The sequence below is a fragment of the Pleurodeles waltl genome, chromosome 2_2 (assembly GCF_031143425.1).
Source record: "Pleurodeles waltl isolate 20211129_DDA chromosome 2_2, aPleWal1.hap1.20221129, whole genome shotgun sequence".
NCBI classification, from domain to species: Eukaryota; Metazoa; Chordata; class Amphibia; order Caudata; family Salamandridae; genus Pleurodeles; species Pleurodeles waltl.
In genome coordinates this window covers 874,310,474-874,336,180 of record NC_090439.1, presented here as the reverse complement: position 1 = coordinate 874,336,180, position 25,707 = coordinate 874,310,474, and the positions used below count along the sequence as shown (strand labels likewise).

The 25,707-nt window shown below is 43.0% G+C and overlaps 1 protein-coding gene across 3 annotated transcripts in view; it reads right to left on the bottom strand.

Annotated features, from left to right (window-relative positions):
- VPS13B (vacuolar protein sorting 13 homolog B) overlaps window positions 1-25,707 on the bottom strand; it is a 2,423,697-nt gene that overhangs the window by 1,222,504 nt on the left and 1,175,486 nt on the right. For all 3 annotated transcript variants that reach the window (XM_069220546.1, XM_069220545.1, XM_069220547.1), the window contains exon 25: window positions 13,137-13,340. In XM_069220546.1, coding sequence (XP_069076647.1) covers window positions 13,137-13,340 — 204 coding nt within the window. The remainder of the gene's footprint in view (window positions 1-13,136; window positions 13,341-25,707) is intronic.

The window sequence follows — 25,707 nt, the reverse complement described above, 5'->3', positions numbered from 1 at the left end:
GGATCGACTATCGGAAGGGGTCCATGACCGCAGGTACTAATCCGAGAAAACCTGGCGCCCTTTCATCACCTATATGAAAAGAGAACAGGGAGCAGGAAGGATTCCACCAGTGGTGACACCAAGGCTACACAACGTTGGTATTTACGAGCTCTTTTGATTAGAAGACCAGAATCCCTGAATAGTCCAGAAACCTGTCTAATACTGGTAGCTGAAACGATTGATATGAACTTGTAAACTCAGTGTCAACTGTGGAAGAGATTAGCTTTGCACATCTAATTACATCTCCTGTGTAATTAACGTAACTTTATCTTTTGATTTTCCCTTCGATGATGTCATATAGACCACCGGTTTATGTTTCCCACTCTTGTTTGTTATCGTCCATACTTTTAATTTCTTTCTCAATGTTTTGCATTGTTCCGTGATTTCCTTAAAAAAAAAATAAAGTTGTAAAAAAAAAAATATATATGTAGCATCCAAGCAGCAAGGGGTTGGAATTGGTGCAGGAAAGGGATGAAAGCAGGATTCGCAGCAGTTGGCACTATCGCGAGATACAGCTCATCGCTGACTCCGCTACATTCTTTGTCATCTGCCATGAAGACATATCGCTGCTCTGCCATTTTAGTCCCTCCGTGCGATAATTTGTTTTCACGCTATGTATGTCCATGAAATCAGTTTACTATGTAATACACTGGGTTTATTTTCTTTTTGCTGTTTTAGAGTATTTTAGGCACCTTGATGACCCTACAAGTTGCATTCTGTAAAGAATCTAAAGCCGTGGTATTGGCGCCATAAATAGAAAGAAGTTACATTCAAAAGAAGGCTATGAGACGCTTGTGAGGAACAACCCATTTATGGTTAAAATACTACTGTACACATTGGCTTGTTTGCTGTAAAGAAACACTTTGCACATTCTCCTCTACCCCGAGAGGGAGGTATTGGGTTCCACCAGCTCATTTGTCTCTGCTAGAAGCATTTCCCCCAGCTCTCTAGCCCACCCTAACTGCCAGCTCGCTTCATGGTTGCACCCAATTAAAGCACAATGCTCGAAAACTGTCCCAAGAAGGAAATATCCGTTCACAAGAGCGGGTGGCTGTAAACGAAACGTGCACATCCACCTCTAAAAGGAACGAGGAACAAGCGTTTTTTTGGATGCAGCAAGAGGTCTGATGCACGGTATTGCAAAGAGTGATGTTTCACTCTTTCTAGTCAATTCGTGTACGTGGAGAACACCAAGCCAAGGTGACAAAGGGAAAGCTTTAGCAACTGGCATGTTTCAGTACATTCACCCGCATCTTCATTCAGGAAATATTCCGGATAAAAAATACTGGAAGTCAAAAATCGGTAGCAACTGCTAATATGGAGAAAGTAATGGGGGGCTGTTCAGCAAGTAGTGTTAATAAAGAGTGCAAAGTATAGCTTTCTGTGCTCCCAATTCCGCAATGATCCAAGAACAATGAGATTTTTTGGAATTTGTGCCCCGGTACAAATCTAGAAGTAGACATCTCCAACAAAAGTAAGGATTTGTAAACTTTTAAGGTCACGGCCTTGCTGTACTGTACAGGGGTTGGGTGTGGCATCAGGGAACGCTGTAAAGCAGTGGTTCCCAACCTTTTGTTTTATGTGGACCCCCATTTTAACATTAATGGAACCCAGGGACCCCCACTGAATCATCACTGGAATCCGGGGACCCCCGCCTGAGTCATTACTGGAAGCTGGGGACCTAATTTGTCAATATTTGTTAATATTTAATTTTCTAAGCAGTCGCGGACTCCCTGAGAAGGCTTGCGGACCCCCAGGGGTCCCCGGACCACAGGTTGGGAACCACTGCTGTAAAGGGAAGCTGTAGTTTGCAGCAACGCTCGAGACTGGATGCTATGCTGCCCTTTAGCTCTCAGGTGCAGCAGGAGAGGGAACAAACTGGGGCTGTGTCCTCAGGGCTAGGGAATGTTAATAAAGAACAGTAACCAGCACAGAGGGGTGGGAGGTGGGGCTGGTAGGGCCATGGCACAGTTGACAAAGAGAGACAAGTATTCTTATACTATAAAAGCGTTCAGAGACTGAACAGGTTTGTGGGGGACTGATAAGGATGGCACTGGGGCCGTGCTTGTTGTTCACCTTAAGGATTATTTTATGCCGCATGTTCGAGGCACTAGGGACCGGTTGTTATATTTTCCTACAGAAGGCTTCTTGTCTGGCTCTTTCACCAAAATTCATGAATCCGCTAAAATTACCCATCAATTCTAAGGGTATTATCTGTGCAATATGATCAATGAGCAGGGGAAGTCACCAGACTTAGATGGGATTCCCGTTAAATTGTAGATTAAATTAATCTCGCTGTCAGCCCCTAGGGTAAATTATCAATTTGACAAAGAACTAGCAGCCAGAAGCATTGGTGGCGATATGTCAAAAGTGAAAAAAAATGCTCTAATCTTCTGCGGGTTCTACAGGGAGCTACCCCTGGTCAATGTGACCTGCAAAATACTGAGGAAGGTTCTGGCTCTTCGCTTGGTCCCTTTGAAGCCCAGCTTGGTCCATTCAGACCAGATGGAATCCATCCCTAGTAGAAATATAGTGCTTAATCTTAGGTGGTAATTCCAATTGTTGACAATCCTAAGCAAAGTCTGGGCCCTAGAAAAATAGCTAGCTTTGCTACTTAAAATATATGGATATGGCCCACAACATATATGCTTTGGGGCATGTTTACTTGAAATGAGTCTGCATCACCAAGGTCATGTAACTGTTAGAAGAACTTGTCAGTTTCACCCTCTTTCAACATTAATTTTCACATTGGTAGCCAAACCGTTGGCTTGTGTATTGAGACAAAGGTTCAGGACCCGTGGGTATGGTTTCCGTGGGATTCGGCAGGTCATATCTCAACACTCGGCATGCTCTTATATATTTCAGATACTGCTGTTGCCTTTCACTTGATCTTGGAAGTTACAGAGAAATCTGGACGGTTGTTACAATTTAGGGTTATAGGGTTAACTGGAACAAATCCGTTTTCTTTTCATACCTAGCTGGTTGCCCATTAGATGGCCTGGGTGGACTGTTGATAGAGATGGCTGAAGCACATAAGTATAAAAGGATATGGACCAATACAGATGAGGAAGAGCTTTATTAGGGTAATGTTGCAGAAGCGAAAAGGAGAGGGATAAAGCTGTGACGTTTTTGGAGCAATGGGTAAATATTCCTAGGAAAAATAATACTGCTCCCTAGATTGTTGTATATGCTCCAAACAATTCCAATGTACATACCTAGGCCAGACTGTAAAGTACAAAAAATTTTCTACTGGAATAAAGACCCAGTCAAAATCTTAATGCAAAAACGTTGCTAAAATATGATTAACATGCTTCGTTGGCAGTTTGCAGGCATGTCTTCTATTGGAGGCACATAGTGATGCATTCATAGCTGGCCCAGTTTTTAGAGGTTTAGAGGAATAAGGGCATAGGGCAGATGTACAACGACAGAGTGATAGTCTGTTTGTTGTTGGCTCATCAGTGCAGTCATTTTTCGGAACTGTAAATATTCTTCACTAGGTGTCTAATGAAAGACTGACCTGTGGCTGTCGAATAGTTTAGGATATTAAATGACATTTATACGGGCAGTTACCGCACGGCAATGCATTCCAAGGAATGATTTGCATACACCTCCAGTGTCGCAGGGCTGAGGGCCTCTCTGACGCTTGCTTACGTGGCACTGCAACTGCGTCCAGTCCAGTAGCCTCATAGCTTCCGACCCCATTTTATGTTCAAAAGGTACTAGACAGCTGCAAATACACAAACGTTTTGGTGCAATACAAATATGCCACAAGGATTGGTACAATCCCAATGGTTGCTACCACATGAATGGAATCGGAAAAAAACTGCCTGCCAAACTAGAAGTCCATTCTAGAATGTTAATAGTCCACCTACAACTATCACTGTGAGTCCTACAGAAATTAAACAGATAGTGAAATTATGGCTTGCCTATAAAAGAACTCAAGTACAACACTACTATCGCTTGATGCAGAAAATTATCCTGTAAAAAAGATGTATGTCTATGCTGTCTCCCGACTTAAATCTGGTCCTCAGGTCAAGTATCTTTAAATGACAAGGATTTTTCTATTGACTAATTCCCTTTAGTAAATAAGGATAGGATGAAGGAAATCAGTGTACGTTTCACGCTATCCAGGATAAATATATATCAGATACATTTTGATGACAATTAAATAAACAGGCATTATTTTTTCCATTTACTATTCATTATGTATGCTTGCATTGATAGTTAATTTTTAGGTGCATATCACTGTGGCTGGTGTAAAAAGAGCTAGGTACAGGGCGTCTCTTTAGTCCTTCAAATTGTAACAGGACTGATCCATGCCTGGGGTACCAACGCTTCTGCATTCTAGGCTTGACGGGTGTGCATGTCTAGTAATCAACATCAAATCAGAGCATGTTCATGGTAAAAGGCTTGCACGCTGACATAATACAAAGGTAGCATGTTTTTGTCAAGCTGACCAAAGCAGCTCTTATTGCTGGAAGTAGGCCATAGTAGTGGTCTGTTAGGCCTTTACCAGAGGATTTTGTACATTAGTTATATCTCTTTTGTTGTGGGAGTTGTGGATCTTCTCAAAAGATGACGGTTTTGCCTTTACCATTATGTCTGCATCCTTTCAGAAGCAGGTTAGGTTTTTGGCTTTTTAATCTGTAGATCTCTCGTTGGCCTGTGAGGGGTTCAACTTCTTGATGAATGAGAAGATACAATGGATGACTCAAACAGCTCGAAGTACACAAGTTACCACTTAAAGTACTCAAATAATCATCTACATAAGACAGTTGGTGGATTACTATTAAAGATTTTACTATTAGAGGCAACTGCTACCAGCTGGGCCTTTGTGAATGCTGGCTGGTTCGAATTTTTTTTTTATTAGGAAAACACCATGGAACTTAATCCATAGGTCTATGAAACTACTCCACACTTACAATGACCTGGCATACCTTACAAATATAATAAAGCAATGCCACTGATAGGAGCCACTATATAAGAAACAAAATCCTTGCTTTGTGCAAAAAGAAAAGTTTGAAGACTTGCAATAAGTGTATAGCAGGGGCTGCTTGCCCTGAAAAAAAGGTGACAGTTTGCAAACCATTGTAAAGTGTACAAGTCTTACAAAACTGGCTAGGAATAAACCAACGCATCATTATCCATATTTCAATACCTTTAGGTTATGTACACAGGATATATTTAAAGAAACCTACAATTTACTTCAACGAACCAAGGGCTCCAATGTAGAGGTGGCACAACTGGTACAGGTGGTAAGTATGTGAGAAGCCAAAACAAGACTACAAAGTTCTGCTGAACCACTCAATGCTGGCACCTTCTACAAAAATCTGGCTGCTAAAAACTAGATTACTTTGAAATGTGCCTGTATAATATTTATCATGGCTATGCTACGTATATACTAATATATAAATAACTCATCCGTGCCAGACTACTTCTCTGCAGATACTGAATTTTACACGTATGGGCGGCTGTGCTGCCTGCAGCTAAAGTGAAGGAAATGTTATATGTGAGCAGGTCCATCAAAAACTGCCTTTCATTTCAGTGTGCTTTAATGTAAAAATGGGAGTTCATAAATATTCATTAGTACTTGTACTCAGTGGTCGTATAAAATGAACCCTTCCAGTTCTGAAATAAGAATTCCAAAATAAACAACTTCAAAATGGATTACACCACGTAAAAAACAAGATTCTAATTCACGAATGAAAAAGTGTGATTGGCAGCCTGACGAGGCTTTGACGATTCAAGAATATACCGCTGGCAAAACATTGTGAACTGCCAGGTTAAACATCCAGCACACTTTAGAGACTTATGGTGCCTCCTGTACTGCAGCAAGGCACTGGTTCTAGGACTTTGCCATTCTATCTCCTAATCCCCCCTAACAATCTGCACATTTCCTATACCGTTCACGTGAAATTCTTACAAGCTAAGACTGCTAACCCAAAATGTAATGTAGTAATTCTCATTCGCTCACTCTTTAACCTTTCGGACTCCAATTTCGAACCGTACTTCACTCATACCAGTTCATTTCAGTCACAGAGAACTGTAGACCAGTGGCGGCTCCTCCGCTATGGTGGAGGAGCGTCACTCCCCCACCAGCAGCAACCGCTGGAAATCCTTCCACAAGGAAAGGATTATAAACTGAGTTTATTATCCTTTCCTTGTGAAAGGGGCGGGGCATTAGGGCTGACAAGCAGAGGGGAGTGCACTCCCCTCAGAGCACTTGTGTGTTTGGCCGGCTGTCTGGGGCCGGCCAAAAAACATGCGCACAGGGCTCTCTCCAGCCCAGCAACTTTGTTGCTGGGCTGCCTGCTCAGGCTCCCAGTCTGCTTGGGAGTGCCCTGGTTGGGCTCTCCCCATCCAATCCTGACGCTGCTCTGAGCAGCGTCAGGATTGGCTGCAGGGCAGGCTGAAAGCCTGTGCTCGCCTAGCCTGGACACGATGCAGGATCGGCGGCGTGGAGGTACGTTTCTAAAAATGTTTTAATGTTATTAATTCCCTCCCCCCGTCAACCCCTCTGCCGCCCCACCACCAGTAATCCCTGCGAGCCACGACTGTTGTTGATCAACTCATAAAAGGACAACAAGACTAGAGTCTTTAAACCTCCGACCACAAAGCAATGCATGAGCTGGAAATTACAATAAGATCAGAAGTTAATTTTTTTGTATGTAGTAGTTTAAATAGTGTGAACTCGACCCAAAGGTACTGGAGTGCTTTTACATGAGCATCTGTACTAGGATTTCTTTTTTTTTTTTTTTACACAAAAATCATAGTTTTGTGGATAGAGGTTGTTTGTGGAGGTGCCTAAAAACCACACATATTGGGGGTTATTCTAACTTTGGAGGAGTGTTAATCCGTCCCAAAAGTGACGGTAAAGTGACGGATATACCACCAGCCGTATTACGAGTTCCATAGGATATAATGGACTCGTAATACGGCTGGTGGTAAATCTGTCACTTTTCCGTCACTTTTGGGACGGATTAACACCTCCTCCAAAGTTAGAATAACCCCCATTATCTGTTGTACAGTTCATTAACTTTATAAGGGTTAATATACATCTGTTTCTAATGGCCTCTCAGAGAGATGAGGATAGCAGTTGGAGTTCTGTACGTAGGAAACTGTAAGAAGGATATAATGGCAGATTTGTAGACCTTACCAACCACAACCCTGGGGCATAGCATACAGAGTTCTTTTTACCTGGACTATTCTAGCCAATATATTTAATATGTAATTTATAAATATGAGGGTCTTACTTGGAAAAATGATGTTGCAATGTTAGTTCATCATGGGATTGCAGACCCCTAGGGCTGCCACATTGACACTTACTTAATTACCGCCTCCCTTCTAAATATATTGAAACCTTCTGATACTAACAAATTGTTCTTGGTTTCTGCCTCCCACACTGATGTTTGAGTTACACCATTGTACTTCTATAAATGCTTTAGCTCCTCTAAGACAACTATGCTCTGGAGTACACCCTCACCCCACCTGCTACTCCGACTAAGTGTTGAATTCTGCGGGTCAGTACACAAAGTACAAGACCCTTCATGTCACACTTCGGGATCACAGACAATAACAGCACCTCGAGTTCTTGGGTGTCTCACAGTAATCCAGCGAAACCCTTGTCTTGCAAAACACTCTCAGAAAACTGAAAATCGATGTGTAGCGCTTCACAAATACAAAAGTGCTTATTGCACCAGACTGTAAACAAGTCTATCTGCATGTGGCCCAACACACTGGCATCACTCTAATTGAGAGCCTCAGTAAGCCGCGTGGTAAACTCTTCTTTCCTTCAGGACATGCAAAGCATCATAAGGTTGATCATGATGCAGCACACATTAGTTGTACGCATGGAAGCTAGTTAAAAAGCTGTGCAACGTTAGAAGAGAAGCTGCATACTTAAATTTACTGGGAAAATACAACATTGGAAAAACATGTTGAATGTCATCCCAAAATTAAAACCACAACTAAGTAAGTCAAAATGATGACCGCATGTCTCATATACCAGACCTTGGTGGCAGATCTGTGATATTTAGGGATCAGCTTAAGATGCAGATGCCCGTTCTTGGCTATCAGACAGAAGCCCCTGAGTGGGACTGGGCGAATATTCATGGAAACAAAGAAACTGAAGAGAAAGAATAAGCAGTACACACGTCAAACAGGCGATCACAAAATGCTACCAACTCCGCACCCTACTTCCTGACCACCTTCAAAGAGGCAGTAAGATCAGTGCCTATCAACCAGCGAAGCCAAACCAAAAATGGGTCCTGCTGCTATTCTGGGTGAGTCTACAGACACCAAAGAAAAACACAGTTCAATAGCAACAAGAGCCTTGGAAAAGGAAAAGCAACATCTAATATAATAAAACAGAACAACGGGTTATTGTTACTACCAGCATAAATGAAACACGTTTGATATTGCACATGGCACTGAGAGGACTCGGCCAGGCTGCAGCTTCCAAAGGAGGCGCAGGTCTGGTAAAGTCAAATGCAGTAGATGTTTGAAAAGGCCCTGCCCTCACTCTTTGCTTCGGTCTTACTGGAACTCAGAACAGGCCGCTATGAAACAATGGAGATGTCAACTGCGTCGGGACAGCAGGTAATAATGGAATAAATGAAGATGTGCTCTGCTGAAGGGCACCAGTCAGACACAGAATCAAGGAGGATGCAGGACTGCTGTACACAGCGGACATATAGAATCGATGAGGATGCAAGCAGCCATGGAATCATTAAGGATGTGGATTGCTTTAGGACAGCAGGGAGGCATACACTCGTCGAGGATGAGGACTGCTTAAGAAAGCCGGCAGTATTAGAATCATTGAGGGTGTGATCGGCATTAGGACAGCAGGCAGTCATAGAACAAGGAGGATGTCCACTGCATCGGGACAGCAGGCACAGATGTAATCAATCAGCATGTAGACTCATTTGGGACAGCAGGCAGTGGGCCGCTGCCAGTTCTTTCCAATTGTAGATGCGTGTTACGTCTGTTCTAACTAGCATTCCTGGATTTATTGTGCTTGCAGAGTGGTTCCCCAAACCATGCTGCTGACATCTGTTATTAATACGAAGGGATCAGACGTGGCCCGAGGAATTCTCTTGGACAAATTTCCTGGAAACTGTCACTACTAGAATGTGGGAGAGATAACTTTAGTTACTTGTACCATATAGTCGTTGTCTTAGGATACGGGACCCCAGTGTGACAGAAGAGGATTCAACAGACGGCAACTAGCAGACGAGCCGAGGGACAGAGGAAGCCATGTTCCCTTGGACTCTCAACCACTGCCTCACAGGAGCTTTTTGCCACTGGAGAAACAGTTAGATGACAAATGACTTTCTCTTGTCACCGTAGACGTACAAAAATAGTCCCCAGGTCTGTCATGAATTGGGCTCCTATGAATTGCAGGTTTTTTACCAGGACCAACTGTGGCTTCTTCTTATTCAATGGGAAACCATTTTGCTCCATCATTTGGCACATATGCTGCAATGCTTTCATGCCCCAAGAAAGAGAAGCACAATTTTGATAATCGGCTAGATTTGGGAAGACACTCAACCCCTGGAATGAAAACATCTACCAGACGAGTTAAAATCTTAGTGAGCACCCTTGTGCAGATGCTGAAAGAATTGCCTGCAACTGATAGTGATTTTCCATAACCTAGAAGACAAGATTTGTTTGAGTTCTGATGAATTGGCACATGGAAATAGGCCCCCAACAGTTCTATAGCTACTAGGTGAAGAATGTTTTGTAAAGTCACCATCTGAATCTCTAGTACGGGATGATTATATTTACTTCCAGCACACTGAAAACATGTAAAAAATCTCTAGAAAGATAATATACTTGAAACATCACTGAATAACACCTCCGACTAATCTCCCCCTTTGGAAGTGGCATGGTTGCTCCTTTGATAGCAGTTCCTCAGTTCCTGAATTCCTCTTAGCAGACCCCCTTTTCCATAGAGGACTGGGAGGACCTGGAAAGGAAATTTAAAAAATCCTCTGGAATATCCCGGTACTTTATGAGATGACTATCCCTGATTACCTGAAGTACCCAGGTGTCTGTTTTCGTTGCTTGCCAAACAGGGAAAGATTTCATAAGTCTTCCTCCCACTTTTCTGGAACAGTCAGGATTTCTGACCTGTGGGTGCCACTGAAGTGATAAAATCTTTTGCTGCAATTTTTCAGCGGTAGGAATTCTCCATCCATGGCCCCTTGCTCAATGGCTGGTTGACTCCTTTTTGCGCAGCTGATGGAGGGATAAAGGACCCGCAATAACCTAATAATTTCCCTCTGAATGGTGGTTAAATGGAAACTAGTAAAATGCAATCCTCCACAGACTTTTTGGCTGATTCCATCAATAATAGACAAAGTAATCTGGAGCCACTGAAGGACAGATGCCTTAAAGGAAATTTTTGAGAAATGTCCTCTTTCCAATCTCTCATCTACAAGTGTCGTTCTGCTGCTTTAGATGGCCTTTAATCCCAAGCTGCCAAACACAGTCCATCAAAAATTGTTACGTTAAGGACCTGACTAGCTGTTCCATCATAAAAAGACAAGGTATAAAATATTTTCTTTGTTGTAGTTCTTCTGCTAGGAACTGAAAGTCCTTAGCAATAACTGGACTGTAAATGCTGCATAGGTACCAGCCTTTAAAGTACAATTCAATGCTGTAAAAGCCCTCTTCATAGTACTGTCAATCTTTTAACCAACAGGGTCAGAAAGCATGGCATCTTCTAAAATTATAGTCATTGAGATGAAATGACAGCCATCAGTGAATACTAGATGTATCTGTATCTGCCTATTCTCTTGCCAGCAATTTTCGTATTGCTTTGTGCACAGGAAGTCACTCTGGCTCCTTCTGTCTGAAATGAAGAATAAAGGCTCCTTCCGTCTGAACCTGGAAAATAAAATCATCCACCACCTCCTTTTGAGTTGCAGTCTCAGGATATCCTATCCAGCTGAATTAGTTCTGATAACTCAGCTCCCTGCGTGTATTGCTATTGAGACTTCCACATCCTGGACATAACAAGATTAATAACAGACCTCTGTTTGGTAGCAGCAGGACCATAAATGGCCTTAAACGCTTTTTTTCATTGCTTCATTAATCATCTGTTTAAGTATTGCAACAGAGGGTAAAACTCGCTGTGTCTGGTTGGAGTGGTGTTGAGTGTCCTCTGCTGAAGAGGCAGACTACACATGCTTCCCTTCTGATGATTGCTTTTGCAACTCCATTACAACTGTGCACACTTTGCAGAATAGGAAATGCTTCCTCCACCTCCCTGTTTCTAAGAAACAAAATCTCGCAGGAACTGGCAGGACCATCATCATTTTCACTTAAAGGGAAGAGGCTGGGTATGGCAGTTATCAGGATCAGGCATATAGTCTCAATACAACTGGTAAAATCCCGGTTGAACAAATGCAGTAAGGATTTAAAATTACAGAAAATGTATACATTTTTTACTTAGTATAAATTTGGCCTTAGGCCCAAACAGAGGACAGACTTAACTAATGAATGCCAATTTACCCAGCTGCAATATATGATCACCAAACGCTAAATGGGGCGACATGGTGGTTTGTTCTATTGGTGTCAGATGAAGGCAGCTACAGCAAGCCTACCTAACACAATACCAGGCAAGTATCAGTGAAACTATGTACAAACTGTTATTGCAGACCTATCTGGTTCAGATCCCTACAAAAAAGATTAATAAAAACCTATTCACCTTATTGGTGAAGAATGATCGTAAATCATACAGTAGAAAAACAGGAGTGAGACAGGGTTGATCCCACCTTTACTCCCTAGGGAAAGGAAGTGCGGTTGTATTGGTGGTGTTAATTCTTTAAACTTGAATTTGATGTAGAAGTGAAGACTATACTATGGACAAGCTGGGACATATAATAAAGACTGGGGCAAGAAAGATAGATGAGGAGGTAAGGAGATGCTTTAGGGCAGTTGCAGTAATGGATCAATGAGGATGTGGATTGCTTTAGAACAGCAAATAGTAATGGAATAATTGGTTTTAGGCATGGGGCTTGCTTCAGGCCTCGAGGCAACAGTCAAAATGGTTATATTGAATGTCTGGTGACATGGAAATCTAGGCAAGTAACCCAGACTCCTGTCCACACTGGGATTATAGGAGTCACAATGGCAAAACATAATACTGTGCGCTTGTGGGGGCGGCCGAACCGCTGACCATGTCCAATAGCAAAGAGATATGGACTGGTATGTGGAATCAGAACAACAGGTCTGCGAGGGTAGGGGATGCCCCTGGAAATGGGAAAAAATCTGCCAAATGTGGTGGGGCTATAGGGGGCTTCATGACGGCCCAGGGTGACTGAATTAAGATATGCTTGTCCTTCTGTACTGGAAGGTGACGTATCTGGTGTCTGCAAGGGTAGGTCTGAAGCGTTGAAAGGATTCACATGGCAAGGTTACCAAGTATCCTGCTGTGGTTTGTAGTGTTATTCTATAAAAAATAATTGTTTAAAAAAAATAATGGAATCAATGAGGATACTATCTGCTTTAATGTAGCATGGAATCAATGAAGACGTGGACTACTTTGAACCGCAGGTTTATGTCAACTGTCACCCAAATGCAGCATTGACCACACCATGAAACAGGCATGTGAGCTTTACACACAAGAATCAGTACAAACCTTCAAGCTGTAGAATGGACTCTCCTCTAGGGCTTATCTCTTTGAGAACCACCTTAACAAATGTTCCAAATGCCATCTGCATTAGAACAGTAAACTCTTCCCTCCCCAAGGGCTGATGGCCCTAAATTCAAGGAGTAAGCTTGTCCCCTTCATAAAAACCAGAGACATGTATACCTTAAGATGACTGGATTTTTAGTACATGTGCTGAAAACCACATATATGAAAAAATAACCAAGACAATGCGCATAATAAGAAAGAAAAAGTCTGTTCATGTTTCCAAAACTCTGGATAGAACTGGTTCTCCAAGTCAGCCTCCTTGTTTGTTCACTAACCATGTAAATCTAGGCAATCTTTCTATTTCAAAATGTTTTCTCTGCTTACAAAAATGCAAGTATAGTTATACAACCAATCTGGATGTTTAAACAATATGCATAAAGTGTTGAAAACCTACCTCAGTAGTAGTTCCTATGTCAGCAGATGGGCTGCAGGTGCTGGTTTCTAGAGGAACAGTCCCAACACTACTTCTGACTGGAGAGACAGGGGCTGGCCCTGGTACAGATTCTGAGCAGGTGGAGCTTGGATGGAGAACTCCTTTTCTTTGAATTGTATTCCAGGCTCTGTTCATGGTGCCCATAAGTTCATATAGCAGTCGGACCTACAAAGGAATAAAGGCAGCAATAGTTAGGACTAATTCATTGTAAAGAAGTGGAAAACTTAACAGAAGGGACAACTATGTACTGCTACACATTATAAACTTTTTTCATAATTTATATTAGGCTTGAGGGTGGCTTTGGCAGAATCCTAATTTCCCACATGGGTTTGGGGAAATATAAAGTGTGATTTATATAACTGATGTTGTTGTTTTATATTCTCTCAAAGGAGGCATCTTTATTCAAACACATAGAAGTGATCATATTGTTTCTTGTACTTTAAAGTGAATGTATTTACTATACTGTAAGAAAATATATTCCTTTAGCGTGATTAGTTCATGCACTGGAAGTAGGAAATAAATGGCTAGACTCTCTTCCTCCCTGTCTAACTGCTCTTTCACAGCAGCTTGCAATGCCACCAAATTGTCCACACCCACTTTCTTACTTGCAGCATCCCACAAGGGTGAGCGTTGGGACCTCACTTTTTCTCCTCCATAACGTTTCCATTGATGATACTACCTCCTCATTTGTATTCTCGTATCATTTTTATGCAGACAACAAACATTTTTCTGATTTCCTATTCTCCCACATACTCAACTATCTTATAGCTATTTGTCATTAAGTGTTGCTTCAGTCCCTCATATGGAACTCCTCAAAAACGGAGGTCCTGTAATTGCTAGCTTCTCGCACACACACACACACACACACACACACACGGCTCCACCTACTTCAAGTCATTTCTCACTTGACCTAATAACCTTTAACCCCTCTGCCAGAAATATTGGCATGCTGTTTGACTTGCCCATTCACATAGAATCTTTTATCAGTACAATAGGTACTGCAGCTCGCTACCACATCTTAAATATATGTAAAATCTGACCCTTCACTCCATTTCACAGCCAAAGTACTGATAAACTACCTGGCAGTTAACAATAGTCTACGAGTGGGTCTTCTTTAGTCTTCGTTGTTTCCACTGGACAAGGCTCTGAACTGTGCCACAAGAACTTTATAAGGTCTCCCCAGACATTCACCCACCTTGGTCTATAATCAACAAGTGGGACGGCTGTCTCCCAAAAACAGGGTACTCTACAAACACTGGTATTCCAAGCAACACATGATTTCTCTCAGATTACCTCACCAACTGCTTGACATGCTACACTCTCACCCTCATCCTTAGACTGGCTAACAGAAACCACCTAACTACACCTAAACCTCATTGTGTCTCATCTAGATTCTGCTGATTCTTCCTCCTTCGACCCCATATAAGAACCCACTACCCCTGAATCAGAGCTATCACTTCACTTTGGTACTTTGAAGCAACCCTGAAAAGGCATCTTCGCCCACTGGAAGGTAAAGTTTGACCATCACAGAAAACTGCATCTGCTCACTGTAAATACGTACACACATTTCAATGTAATGTTAGACATGTTTGTTCTTGTGTATGAAACTGAGGCTGACTGATTTGAAATAGTACCTTCCTACCTCTATAATACTGCTCTAATTTTTTTGTTTTATTTAAGTGAACAATTGACTTCTATGTACTGCGAAGGTTCTTAGTTACAGCATTTCTGGCCTTAGTGCTGTGTAGGACACAAACTATTTGACTTAAAGGATGGATAATATTGAGCAACTTAGTAATTAATAAAAGTGCATATCATCCATGAATTGGAAAACTAATAGGAGGTTTACACAGTATGGTAGCCTCCAACTATTATGCATGAAAGGACCTTTAAAATTATCAAATTATATATGGTTTTGTGGCCAAAGGGCAATGAAGCAGCTTATCCACAAGAGTTATCAGAGTTCAAAGCAGTAACCTGCTTGGCTGATCACTTGAGCAGATTACTGGTGATGCGTAGCTTCAGCATTCTTCCACTTACATGTATGTTATGCATGCTGCAGTTACCAAATAACCAAAAGAAAACAAGCATTTGCAATGCAATAGGTCTCAATTGTTTTTGAGTTAGAGCTATTGGCATTGTAAATTCATGACTGGACTTTTCCTATCACATAAACTAGTGAACCCTGCCTCATAATTTCCTCTTGTTTTGGCATATATTTCCAGTGGTCCAGCATTTAACTAAAGCACTTCCATTTACCTTCTTCCTCTATCATAAAACATACACAGTTATCATATAAACCTTTCTCAGAAATACACTTTTGGCAGAGTGTATTGCTCAAAACACCACAACAAAAATATAATTTGAGACAGATTGGAGGGTGAAAGGAAAGAGGGAGTCTTGAGTAAAGATGAAGAAGACAGGTGGCACTATAACACTTTCATGGGCCCTAGATTAAGAAAGGAAAATGGTTCACTACAATTTCAGTAGGAAAATACAGCAGTAATTAGAGCTGTGTGAGGTGCATAGGTCTTTGGGCATAAGTGCCACTGCACCTGCTGCTTCACTGATAACCAGGCCTCAGGTGAGAAAGCGGATGGCGCAGAAAAAAAAAGAGAAGCGAAAGGAATACAACACACAAAAGAAAGAAAGAGAAAGGGTCGCAAAGAATTAAAAGAAAGAAGGGAATGAAAGAACGAGAAAATGAAAGCACAACTAAGGGAAGAAATAGGGAAAACGTAAGGCAATAGAAAAAAGGGAAGGAAGCTAGCGGATGAAAGATAAAGAGGTAAAAAATAATGAAAGAAGTGTGAAAAGAAAGAGAAACAAGAGTTGGTGGGAGAAACAAGCAGCGGAAGAACCAGGGCATGTATGTACTGACATTTCCCACAGACACAGAATGGGAAACCCACTTTGACACTTCGGGTCCCGAGAAGTAACTCGACTGGAACGCTTTTCAAGAAAGATAAATACAATATAAAAAAAAGTGAAAGGACACATACGAGTCAAAGGAAAGAGCAAATAAAAAAGGCAAAGAAAGAATGAAGGGAAGAGAACAAAATAGTGAAAGAATGAACGTCTGATGAAGACTGAAGAGAGGAATGTAACAAGGAAAGAAATAATCAAGTTTTTGCAAGTTTGAAAGAGGAGGTAGCAAGTGGAAGAGGGAAATTAAAAAAAGGGAGAGGAGTAGAAATAAACAGTTGAAAGAAAGAGCAAAACTGTTAATGTGTGGATTTTAAGAGCTGGGAAGAGAAGAAGGGGGGGAGAAAGAAAACATTAAGAGTAAACAGAGTAAAGGAAAGAATGTAGTTGTAGGAGGCTGGACTGGCTTGTAGTGAGTACCTAGGGGTACTTGCACCTTGCACCAGGCCCAGTTATCCCTTATTAGTGTATAGGGTGTCTAGCAGCATAGGCTGATAGATAATGGTAGCTTAGCAGAGCAGCTTAGGCTGAACTAGGAGACGAGTGAAGCTCCTACAGTACCACTTAGTGTCATATGCACAATATCATAAGAAAACACAATACACAGATATACTAAAAATAAAGGTACTTTATTTTTATGACAATATGCCAAAAGTATCTCAGTGAGTACCCTCAGTATGAGGATAGCAAATATACACAAGATATATGTACACAATACCAAAATATGCAGTAATAGTATTAGAAAACAGTGCAAACAATGTATAGTTACAATAGGATGCAATGGAGACACATAGGGATAGGGGCAACACAAACCATATACTCCAAAAGTGGAATGCGAACCACGAATGGACCCCAAACCTATGTGACCTGGTAGAGGGTCACTGGGACTATTAGAAAATAGTAAGGGTTAGAAAAATAGCCCACCCCAAGACCCTGAAAAGTGAGTGCAAAGTGCACTAAAGTTCCCCAAAGGACATAGAAGTCGTGATAGGGGAATTCTGCAGGAAAGACACAAACCAACAATGCAACAACGATGGATTTCCAGTCGAGGGTACCTGTGGAATAAGGGGACCAAGTCCAAAAGTCACAAGCAAGTCGGAGATGGGCAGATGCCCAGGAAATGCCAGCTGTGGGTGCAAAGATGCTGCTACTGGACAGTAGAAGCGTAGGTTTCTGCAAGAACGACAAGGGCTAGAGACTTCCCCTTTGGAGAACGGATCCCTCACGCCGTGGAGAGTTGTGCAGAAGTGTTTTCCTGCCGAAAGACCGCCAACAAGCCTTGCTAGCTGCAAATCGTGCGGTTAGTGTTTTTGGATGCTGCTGTGGCCCAGGAGGGACCAGGATGTCGCCAATTGCGTCAGGGGACAGAGGGGGCGTTGAGCAAGACAAGGAGCCCTCTCAGCAGCAGGCAGCACCCGCAGAAGTGCCACAAACAGGCACTACGAGGATGCGTGAAACGGTGCTCACCCGAAGTCGCACAAAGGAGTCCCACGTCGCCGGAGGTCGTGCAATGCAGGTTAGAGTGCCGTGGACCCAGGCTGGACTGTGCACAAAGGATTTCCGCCGGAAGTGCACGGAGGCCGGAGTAGCTGCAAAAGTCGCGGTTCCCAGCAATGCAGTCTGGCGTGGGGAGGCAAGGACTTACCTCCACCAAACTTGAACTGAAGAGTCACTGGACTGTGGGAGTCACTTGGACAGAGTTGCTGGATTCAAGGGACCTCGCTCGTCGTGCTGAGAGGAGACCCAAGGTACCGGTGATGCAGTTCTTTGGTGCCTGCGGTTGCAGGGGGACGATTCCGTCGACCCACGGGAGATTTCTTCGGAGCTTCTAGTGCACAGAGGAGGCAGACTACCCCCACAGCATGCACCACCAGGAAAACAGTCGAGAAGGCGGCAGGATCAGCGTTACAGAGTTGCAGTAGTCGTCTTTGCTACTATGTGGCAGTTTTGCAGGTTTCCAGCACGGTCAGCAGTCAATTCCTTGGCAGAAGGTGAAGAGAGAGATGCAGAGGAACACGGATGAGCTCTTGCATTCGTTATCTAAGGAATCCCAAGAGACAGAGACCCTAAATAGCCAGAAAAGAGGGTTTGGCTACCTAGGAGAGAGGATAGGCTAGCAACACCTGAAGGAGCCTATCAGAAGGAGTCTCTGACGTCACCTGATGGCACTGGCCACTCAGAGCAGTCCAGTGTGCCAGCAGCACCTCTGTTTCCAAGATGGCAGAGGTCTGGAGCACACTGGAGGAGCTCTGGGCACCTCCCAGGGGAGGTACAGGTCAGGGGAGTGGTCACTCCCCTTTCCTTTGTCCAGTTTCGCACCAGAGCAGGGCTAAGGGGTCCCTGAACCGGTGTAGACTGGCTTATGCAGAAATGGGCACCATGTGTGCCCATGAAAGCATTTCCAGAGGCTGGGGGAGGCTACTCCTCCCCTGCCTTCACACCATTTTCCAAAGGGAGAGGGTGTAACACCCTCTCTCAGAGGAAGTCCTTTGTTCTGCCATCCTGGGCCAGGCCTGGCTGGACCCCAGGGGGGCAGAAACCTGTCTGAGGGGTTGGCAGCAGCAGCAGCTGCAGTGAAACCCCAGGAAAGGCAGTTTGGCAGTACCAGGGTCTGTGCTACAGACCACTGGGATCATGGGATTGTGCCAACTATGCCAGGATGGTATAGAGGGGGCAATTCCATGATCACAGACATGTTACATGGCCATATTCGGAGTTACCATTGTGAAGCTACATATAGGTAGTGACCTATATGTAGTGCACGCGTGTAATGGTGTCCCCGCACTCACAAAGTCCGGGGAATTGGCCCTGAACAATGTGGGGGCACCTTGGCTAGTGTCAGGGTGCCCTCACACTAAGTAACTTTGCACCTAACCTTTACCAGGTAAAGGTTAGACATATAGGTGACTTATAAGTTACTTAAGTGCAGTGTGAAATGGCTGTGAAATAACGTGGACGTTATTCCACTCAGGCTGCAGTGGCAGGCCTGTGTAAGAATTGTCAGAGCTCCCTATGGGTGGCAAAAGAAATGCTGCAGCCCATAGGGATCTCCTGGAACCCCAATACCCTGGGTACCTCAGTACCATATACTAGGGAATTATAAGGGTGTTCCAGTAAGCCAATATAAATTGGTAAAATTGGTCACTAGCCTGTTAGTGACAATTTGAAAGAGAGAGCATAACCACTGAGGTTCTGGTTAGCAGAGCCTCAGTGAGACAGTTAGGCATCACACAAGGAACACATACCTATAGGTCACAAACTTATGAGCACTGGGGGTCCTGACTAGCAGGGTCCCAGTGACACATAACAAACATACTGAAAACATAGGGTTTTCACTATGAGCACTGGGCCCTGGCTAGCAGGATCCCAGTGAGACAGTGAAAACACCCTGACATACACTCACAAACAGGCCAATAGTGGGGGTAACAAGGCTAGAAAGAGGCTACTTTCTCACAGTAGTGAGATAGGTGAAACAGACTCTGCCAAATAAAGATGGCAGCTAAGAATAGATTTAATTGGTTCCCCCACGTCCTCAAACAGAAGTCAGAGTGCGGAACAGCAGGGGGCACTGCAGAACAGCAGGAGGTGTATTAGCAGAGTTGTACATGAACCCCAATACAACAATATTGGGATGCTTCAGATCAGGATTGAGAGTATAGACAGAGCTAAGTCCCAACACAGTGATGGAATAACAGAAAGGCAGTGGGTGAGGAATGAGAAACGGAGTGCTGTGTAATTACTGGTATTGGAATAATGGGGCGCTGCAGGTTAGGGTTGAGGTGCACTGACAGAGTTGTGTGCGGGCTGCAGTACTGGAATAGTACCAGGCACACAAGGTCAGAAGTGAGGAATGTTAATAGAACTATGTGTGGAACCTAGTATCGGCGTGCCAGTTTTGACCTGGAGGTGCCCTGGTGAAGCTGCAAGTGGGGCCCAGTATTGGAGTGGCATTGCCTCTGAACCACAGAAGCCAGAAGTCCTGGAGGGCGTGTGAGCCTTAGTACAGAGAAGAAATGTTCACTGAATGTTAGAACTGATGGATTCTGGGGGAGCTATGGTGGTTCCCATCAACAGTGGTGTTGGATATTAAGACTTGAGGTGCACTGGCTGAGCTGTGTTTTGCTCTTTTGAGTCCAGTATTAGCTTGCCAGTGGGACTGAATATTAGAAATGAGCTGCTGTGATGGAACTGTATGGGAGCGTGGTCCCAGTATGGGAAAGAAAGTGACTTTGCCGGGGTAGAACTGGGATGCACTGATGGAGCTGCACCCGAGTTCCTAGTACTGACTGTAAGACAGCGTATGTGTGGTTCTGGCACTGGCACAGCTGAGGGCTTGGAGTGTGTGAATGGAGGTGCACTGATGGAGCTGCACCCGAGGTCCCAGTACTGGAACAGCAGTGTGTACTGACAATAAGACCTGAGGTGCGGTGGCAGACTTCGTGTGTGGGGTTGTGGCACTGGCACAGCTGAGGGGCTTGGAGTGTGTGAACTGCGGTGCACTGATAGAGCTGTGCCCGAGATCCCAGTACTAGAGCAGCAGAGTGTACTGACTGCGAGAAATGAGGTGCTCTGGCAGACAGCATGTGTGGAGTTCCTGGCACGGCTGAGGGCTTGGAGTGTGTGAACTGTGGTGCACCAATGGAGCTGCGCCCAAGGTCCCAGTACTGAAGCAGCACAGTGTATGGACTGCGAGAACTGAGGTGCTCTGGCAGACAGTGTGTGTGGGGTTGCTGGCACTGCTACAGCTGAGGGCTTGCAGTGTGTGAACTGAGGTGCACTGATGGAGCTGCGCCTGAGGTCCCAGCACTGAAGCAGCCGAGTGTACTGACTGCGAGAACAGAGGTGCTCTGGCAGACAGTGTGTGTGGGGTTCCATGCACTGGCACGGCTGACAGCTTGGGGTGTGTGAACTGAAGTGCACTGATGGAGCTGCAAGTGGGATCCCAGTATGGAGAAGAAGTGGGCACTGTCTCTAAGGATTGCAGAGCCCTGGTAGAGCTGGGTGCCTAGGCGATCCTCCACCCTTGCTCTCAGCACACAATCAGGCACACTTGGTAAAGAAAATCCAAGCCAAGGAAGGGCGGGAACCAGGCTGCTGAGAGAGCGTGCAGAGTGCCCACAAAGACCAAATGTGACCAAGATAACAATATAATTTATAGCCTTGTTTACAGCTCAGAGGAAGAATGCTCTGCAAATGAAAAGGGAAGCTTCCCTGGACAGGTGCAGGACACAAAGTTAAAAAGAAAAGACCCCTACAGACCAGATAAACATGACAAAGTATAATTATACAGTAGTTGGTCCCCCCTCCCACACAGAAGAAGGCGGGACAAAGAGGCATGACTGACCACTGGCAAAGAAGGGTTTTTAAATTACATTGAAACTAACAAATTAAATAGTTGGAAGCCCACAGAGGAAGCATACTTAAAAGTATACAAGAGGTCGTACGCTTTCGCTCGACCTGAAAAGCTGCAAACTTAAACATATGGTACACTTGAAATATTTACTAGATGCGAGCAACTGAGGGGGTGGAATGTTCACTGGATGCAAAAGAGGATGAACTGTCCAGCTCAAAGGTCTCCTGGGGGTGCCATTCCAATATTCAGAGAACATACTGTTTAACTTGCACACTGTTTGACTCCACACGAAGATATTTATACAATACTCAGTAAATAAGCATTAATCACAGAAGTTGTATGACAACGTATTGCCATTCACTGTATAAAACAAGAGCAGGGAGTAAAGCAAACACAGCCTATGTGCAGGTCCACAGCTGGATACCATACTCACTGAGCAAAAAGGAAAATGTCATATTTATAAGAGGCCTTAGCCTCGGGCACATCCAGACTCTGAAACTGGCTTCTTATGTGGGCAGAACAGATGCATAAAGCACTGTTGTCAACCTACGTTTGATTAAAAACAGTGTGTGGTTTTTGGAGCTTTCTGTACGATGGAAAGTCTCAAAGCCTACTGTGATTTTAATAGTCCAAGTGCTTAATTTTAGTCTACAAAATCGTTATTACAGTGCATTTCTTTCTATTCCATTCAAAGTTGGCCACCAAATGTGTGAATCACCCGCATTTTTGCTTACATAAACAAATACAACTACGTAATTCCCACTGTATTCTCAGATATGCTGGGTGCTTGATTTTTTGATTAACTTTAGTGAGAAAAGCATGGGCTGACAATCACTGCTGTAGTTCCACAGCAGACCAGGCAGGCATTGGCAAATGGAGCAGGTACGGTATATTTCATGTTAAGAAAGTGTTGAGATTCCAGTTGAGGTCCCAATCCCTGTGTTGTTAATCACAAAGGAGAGCAAACTTGTGGCCTGCCTGGCAGGGTCGCTATTGTAGCAAAGGAGGAAAGGGTCACCAAACTGAACTACATATCCCTGCATATAAATAAGCCTGAAGACAGAAATTCAAGCATATTACCAAACTGATCTGGCCTTGGAGGCCACAAGACACACCTCTGAGCTGAAGAACCGCGAATCAAGGGACTCATTGGAACCTTGGATGCTGCATGTTGCCACTGTCAGAACCCCAAATCGGAAAGGACAAAGGGCCTGATTTAGAGTTGTTGGGCAGGATATTCTGCCACAAAAGTAGAAGAGTACACTGTTCGCCAAACTGATGGTCCCTTTGCTCTATTTTATGTAAGGCAGATCATCACATTTCCGACCGTTCAATTGAGTTGGGGCAGTGTGTATAGATGCATATCACACTACCTGCCATTTTTAAGGCAAAGATTTCTGCAGGGCTGCAGAGCTCTCTAAATCTGGCAGACAGGCAGGATGTGCGGCAAATTCTAATTCAGGCCCAAAGTTTTGAAAATCTTGGAACAAAAGAGGGAAAGTCTAGAAAAAGACAGCAAATGTGTTGAAGTTGGGAAACTGACTAAGGCAAACCGTGAAACATTTAGGAGCGCACACATACACTGTAAGGATTCTCAAAATACAAAGATTTATCTAAGGACAAATCCTCAAGTCTAAGAACTGTACAATAATTGAGTTCTAAATGCTTTACAGACTCAGCGATGAGAACAGAGCATGACCTAAAAGCAATGTAAATGCTTAAGAATAGCGAAAACCTAGCTTGAGAGCAATGGAGCACTGAAGATGGTTGGGAGCCTGCAGACACGATTCTGGTTTGTTTGAAGTAAGGCAGAATATTTGTGGTTGTATGACATTTTAAAAATTGCTCTCGACTCTACTCTAGAATATAGTTGTATCTTCTTCGTTGTGTTTTCACTCTTTATCTCGTTTCTTTTCTCTTTTTTTGAATAAGCTATGTGGTACAGTTTTATAATGAGGGAAGCTTTTTAAATGCACAAACTTTAGTAAGTAAATCTACTCTGAGGAAAATGAAGAATTTGGAAAAAACAGACTGGTGAAATTATCCAACGAGAAGTCATAGATGGGTTGTTGGCCTCATTTCGTGTGATTACGGCCTGGTATGGACAAAGAGCAGTTTTACTACAACAGCTGCGTAAATTCTCAGGGAATCACAGAAGTAATCCACCTCGCTACTCTACCTAGGCAAGTGGGGGGAAAAATGCTGAGCTACCAATTTTTAATCACGCAGGACATGTCTTCCCAGTGGACGCATGGACTGCGGGCGAAGTGGGGGGGCTTTTTATGTATGTAATTTACATGAAGACTTAATAGCAATAATAATTGGTTATTATGCGATAAAATTATATATATATATATATATATATATATATATATATATATATATATATATATATATATATATATATATATATAAAAAAACATTAGCAACAGCTCCCAAGCCTAACTAAAGATCATTTCAATCAAGTTTTATACACAGAGGGTAAATCTGCTCTGGGTTAATTCATTATATGCTCCTTCTATAAATGTAACTTTCGGCAAGACAGGACAGAAATAAGCTACGGTGCACCAGAAGAACTAAATAAAATAAAGTTTTTCATTTCGTACGAACAACGGTCCAGATATGCTTTGTGTAGAATTATGAAAAAATACACAAGCTTAATTCTGTGGAGCAGGGACGCCTAGAACTCTTTTCGCTATTACTGCTCCTGAGCTTTACTATCAAGGAACCATTTAGGAGTATAGCGTTGCCAGGCCTAGTTTTGCTGCATTTATGTGACTTTAATCTAATGAACGCTTGTGTAATTACGATTACATAATTTTTTCGTTGTTGAAACTAAGCCTTCTTAATGACAAAAAGGAAACATGACGCTGATAAAACCATCCCATGTCAAAAGCGACAACTGTAAACAGGAATTACTACTAATTACAGATCAGCTCCAGCCTAATAACCTATTTACTATTCAACAATAACTGGCACAACATAATACTGAGGAGCAGCCAGTGAGAGTGCACTGCTCCGGGTGCTACTGTTAGGATTTAATAATTTCAGGGAAACACAGACAAACAAAGAACAGAATAAAATTAGCTTACATCGAACATTTTACGCCAAAAACTCCAATGCATGGAAACTTATAGAGCAGAGATACAGGAATAGGAGAGGATGGTCTTGCTTGACATTGTTACAAATGAGGTTGGCCTTCCTTTTGATCGTCTGAGCAGGTCCGGTCATTAGTTCAAGGTCAGTTATAAACTGCTGGGTAGTGAGCCACCAGGTTGTACCACTTTATCGGATGCACTTTATAGCCAAACCCCTATCAAGCCTATATACCTTAGCATGCGGTACAGCTCTTGCTTCGGAGCATCTCTCAAAATCTTATGAAAGAATGCATCGCCTTTCAGTAAAGCATGAAATGTATGAAGGAGGACAAATCTTCCAAAAAGCGGATTTTCTGAAATAATCTAGTTTCTTTGTTGTTCTTATCTTCTTTCACTACTGTTGCCCCATAGTTTTAGGGGATTCAGTGCCTTCAAGTTCCAAACGCTTTTTAATAACAGCACATTTGCTTTGGGTTATATTTATGTCCTGTTATTTGTTTTGTTTTTCCCTAGAATCTGCAATTTATTGCAAGGCAAATCACATATTTTATTAGGGGTTGTGATTGTTTACAAGGCCACTCGAACATGCAACCGGATATCTGGGCTCTACGGAGTACTCAGGACTCTATATTGGACTCTGCTCTCGTTTGATTCTGATATTTGTAAATAGAAAACTTCCTCTTATGGAAGTGGCGGCAAAAGTGACAAACATCCCAAGTCATACCGTGCACATACGAACTTGATTTTTTTATAACGCACACACGTTATTAATTCCCTGGCAGAAGCATGTATTGTTTTGAAAAGTTAAAGTACAGATAATTTAGATTGAAACTTACAGATATTATATTTATTAACAGTATTACATTTAGAAATTCACGATTCGCAGGAGGTTATAAAATGCATAGTCAAAATACAACCAGTCTTCAGTGGATTTATATTAAAATCGTACATGCCCCTGCCTTCGGTAGGCTTAGCAGTCCATCAATAAGTTATTTAACATATGATGAGGAGCATTCCAGGGATAATAAAGTTATATAATCATTGAGATCTAGCTCTGGAAGACCACCTCACACTCTTTAAACAGATGAAGCCCCCTTTCTTTACTCAGAGCAAACCAGCCCAGCTGACTCCACCACGAGAATGGAGACCCATGTCT